The sequence below is a fragment of the Pediculus humanus genome, genomic scaffold (assembly GCF_000006295.1).
Source record: "Pediculus humanus corporis 1103172107455 genomic scaffold, whole genome shotgun sequence".
NCBI classification, from domain to species: domain Eukaryota; kingdom Metazoa; phylum Arthropoda; class Insecta; order Psocodea; family Pediculidae; genus Pediculus; species Pediculus humanus.
Window position 1 is genome coordinate 220,000 of NW_002987075.1, and position 4,286 is coordinate 224,285.

The 4,286-nt window shown below is 29.2% G+C and overlaps 1 protein-coding gene across 1 annotated transcript; it reads right to left on the minus strand.

Moving 5' to 3' along the window:
• Positions 1-830: 830 nt before the first annotated feature.
• Positions 831-4,286, minus strand: Phum_PHUM105080 (DNA replication licensing factor Mcm6, putative; the record flags this gene model as incomplete). The annotated part of the gene is made up of 13 exons (XM_002423983.1): positions 831-929; positions 1,026-1,162; positions 1,271-1,378; positions 1,458-1,594; positions 1,677-1,803; positions 1,878-2,180; positions 2,258-2,437; positions 2,509-2,623; positions 2,697-2,996; positions 3,067-3,268; positions 3,349-3,610; positions 3,686-4,038; positions 4,195-4,286. 13 exons carry the CDS (start codon positions 4,284-4,286, stop codon positions 831-833), a joined length of 2,415 nt encoding a protein of 804 aa, XP_002424028.1.

The window sequence follows — 4,286 nt, forward strand, 5'->3', positions numbered from 1 at the left end:
GATGATAAAACCGCTTATGGGATTATTAGCAAATATCACCTGCGCAAAAAACGAATTAGTATAAAAAAAACCTTTCGTCGTTTTTTTTTTAACGTGGCATTAACGATGCAAAAAAAATTTTCTTACGTGTCCGAAACTTCTAAATAATGAATTTAAATAATGAAAAATAGCAAAAATTGTTTTTTCCGATTTCGATTCCAAATATTCATTTATCAAATGACAATCCCCTCCGAATATTAATAATTTCTGCGGAATTTTCTAAAAAAAAAAAAAAAAAAATAAAATAAAAATTTTTTTTGCCCTTATAAGAAAAAATATTAAATTTCAATTATTGATTTCGCCATTTTTTTTTTTTTTTTTTTACCTTTCCGAGATTTTTTTGTCGTCTTGTTGGACGTTCGGTATCTGACATTTTTCCATTAAGTTATTATTATTATTATTATTTTTTAACATACACTCGATTCACTGAGTCAACTTTGAACCGTTTTATTAAAATTCATTAAAATATATACCGGAGCAATTAGTACAATTATATATACGAAATAACACTTTTGCATTAATTTTTTTTTTCAACTTTCCTTTTGACGATGATGATGATGATGATGATGACATTATTTAATTATAACAAATTTTTTTCGATATTTTCGACGATTAACTTATTAACAACGCTAACACGTATTTTTTGTCTTTGTTTTTGTTTCACAAACTTTTTCTTTTGTTTTTGTTTTAGTTCACACTCGTTTAAACTAATAATAATAATAATAAAATAGTTAGTAAATACGATAGTTTAAAACAAAAAATTTATACGAAAAAAAAAAAAAAAACCGTTTTTATGCTTGAGGTACGAAATTGGGATGAACGACCAAAATGGGATCGCCATCATCGTCTTCTGCTTCTTCGGTATCGTGAAGCGGTAGCAAAATAAAATCCTAAAAAAAAAAAAAAACATTTATTCGTTATTATTATTATTATTATTATTATAAAATCGATTAATATCATTTTCGTATTAAATTCGAGTAAAATACCTTGTACATGAGACGATCTATGACCTTTTCAACTTTTTCTTTTTTTTCAATCAATTCTTCTTCGGTTTCGATACAATCTTGAATTTGTTCCAAATACCAAGAAACGACTTCTGATTTACGCATCCCTTTGTACTCTTCTAAAAAAAAAATTAACACGTTACGTTTAATTTAATTATTAGCGAACTGAAAATGATTAATTATTTCAACTGCTCATGATTTCTAAAATTTAAAACAGAATATTTTACCTTCTTTTGTTTCACTTTCTTCTTCTAGTTTTCGAATGTGATGAGTTATCATGTAGTAAATGCTATGATATTCTTCGTAGGTGACTTTGACTTGTCGAACAGGAGGATCTGTTTGATTTTAAATAATATAAATTTATCACGTTCTTTTTTTTTTCATAAAAAATAAATGAAAAATGATGAAAATTACCGGTTCCATTTTCTCCAGAATTAGATGTTTCCATTGGTTCGTTTTCATTTTCACCAATGTCATTTTCCTCTTGTTCTTGATCATCGTCCAAAATTATATCTGGTTGTTCTACTCGAATAATACTCTTGTTGAGCAATCTAAAAATTTTTTTTTTTTTGTAAATATATGCATTTAATAACGAAATACTACAATATCATTTTTCAATCGATATGTATATACCTATAAGCTTCTTGTACGTGCTTTTCGGTGACTTCGTCAGAACATTCCATTTTAGCCATGGCTTCCGCAAGTCGAATCATTGACTCCAATTGTCGAACGGTCACTCTAAAACTCGTTTTTCCAGAGGCTGTAATTTTATTTCAAAAATTAATTAATAAGAAAATAATTATTAGTATTTTATCTCAAATATTACTTTTTTACCGTAATTATCCTTTTGCCTTAAATTCGTGTAACATTTAACTAACAAGGCAACAGCGCTTTCTGTTAAAGACGGTTGGAAAAGTTTGGCAAAATTTATAAAACGCATCGTTTCGGCTTGAGTGTAGGCTTTTGCGGCCTCCTCATCTTCGTTACTATGTAAATTAACAATTTTTTTCGCAATGGCGTAATCGACAACCTCGTTACATTCGTCAACTAGTATAAAGAATAAATCGAATCTTGATAAAATTGGAGCAGACAAAGCAATATTTTTTTGCAATGATTTTGATCTGTCGTAACGTCCACCTGAATTGAAAATTAAAATATTTTTTAATAATTGCTGTAAGAAAAGAACAGTGAAGAGAAAAAGCTATAAAATTAACCTATTGGATTTGCAGCCGCTAATATTGAAGTTCTGGCATTTAGCGTAGCTCTGACACCAGCTTTTGTGATAGATATAGTCTGTTGTTCCATTGCTTCGTGTATGGCAACTTGGTCTTTGGGATCCATTTTATCAAATTCATCAATACAACAAATTCCATTATCAGCTAGCATGAGGGCACCTATTGAGCAGAAAATTATTTAATGAATAAGTAATATCTCTGAAGGCAAAATTACATTATTGAGACAGTACCTGCTTCGATGACGAAATCCGAAGATTCTTGATCTCTTACGACGGCTGCAGTTAAACCGGCAGCAGAACTTGCTTTTCCGCTAGTATATACCGCTCTGGGACATATGTCAGCAACCTTGAATAGTTCAATCGAATAGAAAATAAAATTTTATAATTTTAAAATTTAGACCAAGAAAAAAAAAAATTACCTGTTTTAAAAATTGAGATTTCGCGGTGCTGGGATCCCCAACAATTAAACAATTTATGTCTCCTCTAAGTTTTGTTTTTTCAGATGTATATTTTTTTACACCACCAAGCATCATGAGTAGAATTCCTTTTTTAATTTCATCATTGCCGTGTATAGAGGGAAAAAGGGAATCAATTAGATTTTTATACAAATTTTTATCTTTGGACATATTATAAATTTTACTCCATTCAGAATCGTTCATATATTTTTTGATTAACTCTCCATTGGGTTCTCCTTCTCCAGCTATTTCATCACTCCCCAACTGTAAATTTAAAATATTAATTTATATTTCATATTTATTGTAAATAATTTTAATAACAATGAATTCTTACTTTTGATTCACTTGATGTTACACTGCAGGCTAAAAATGCAATTCGATAATTCAAATCTCTCACTCCTAAAGCTTTAAGTCCTCTAACTCCTTCGACAGCATAATCACCTTGTTTATGCCTACCACCAATTTCAGCTTTGGCACCAGGACATTGCAATGCACTGATATCCGGCACAACTATCATAGTTCCAGTGAAATCATATCTAAAATGAAAAAATATGTTTTCTAACTTTTGAGCAATTACTAAATTCAAAGTCCTTAAAATTATTTAGGTATTTATTACCTTCCACCAGCCTGAACAGTTTCCACTGCTTCTTCTCTTAAAATAACTTCTAACGATCGTGGAATACAACCTCTCGGAAGCTCAGATTGAGTCTCCTGAACAATAACCTTTTGAAAATCAGCAAAATCTGATTTATCAACTTCTAATGTAAATCTTTTTCTATTGTTACATACAGGATTTCTACATATTGATGGTTGTGTGTATTTAAATTGCTGCTCAACATTTTTAATGTCTGTTTGACAATCACAGCATAAAAATGAACCTGAATAAAAACATTAAATAAATTTAAAATTGTTGTTAAAAAAAAGTACTGTTTACAGCCAAAGATTATTTTTACCGATAGTTAATTCAGGATGAACCGGATGTGTTCGAACGATTTGTCCAGTAATTCTAACCAATGTTCCAAGTTTTTCCATTGTCAGTTCTCTTACTTTATGTTTGGTAGGCACATCTGTGAATGCAATATAACAATCTTTTCCTTTTGCAGCCCCATCAATGTTGCTAACAAAATTTGAAACAGCTTTGCACAAATATGGATAAAGCCTGTAATATTCTTCAATAATTGTTATCGATAAATTCATGTTAAATTTTTCAACATCTTCGTAGCTAACTTCTAATGTTGTTCTTTCAATGTTTCTTTGAATTTCTGTTGCAGGAGCTAAGTATTTTACTACATTATCTTCTCGAAACCTAAATTAAAATATGTAATTAAAGAATTTCTTAGCGATTTCGGACAATAATTAAATAATATGCATTGAAAATAAAAGTAAAGAAATTAATAAAAAAATTTTTTAAGTATTTATAGAAAATTGAAACACAAGTAAAATTAATGAATATAATAATTACTCGTTTAAAAAATGATAAAAGATTTTTTGACATCTAACTCCGACTTCGTCTAATACTTTATTTGGACCCCGTTTAAAACCAGCAGAATTCAT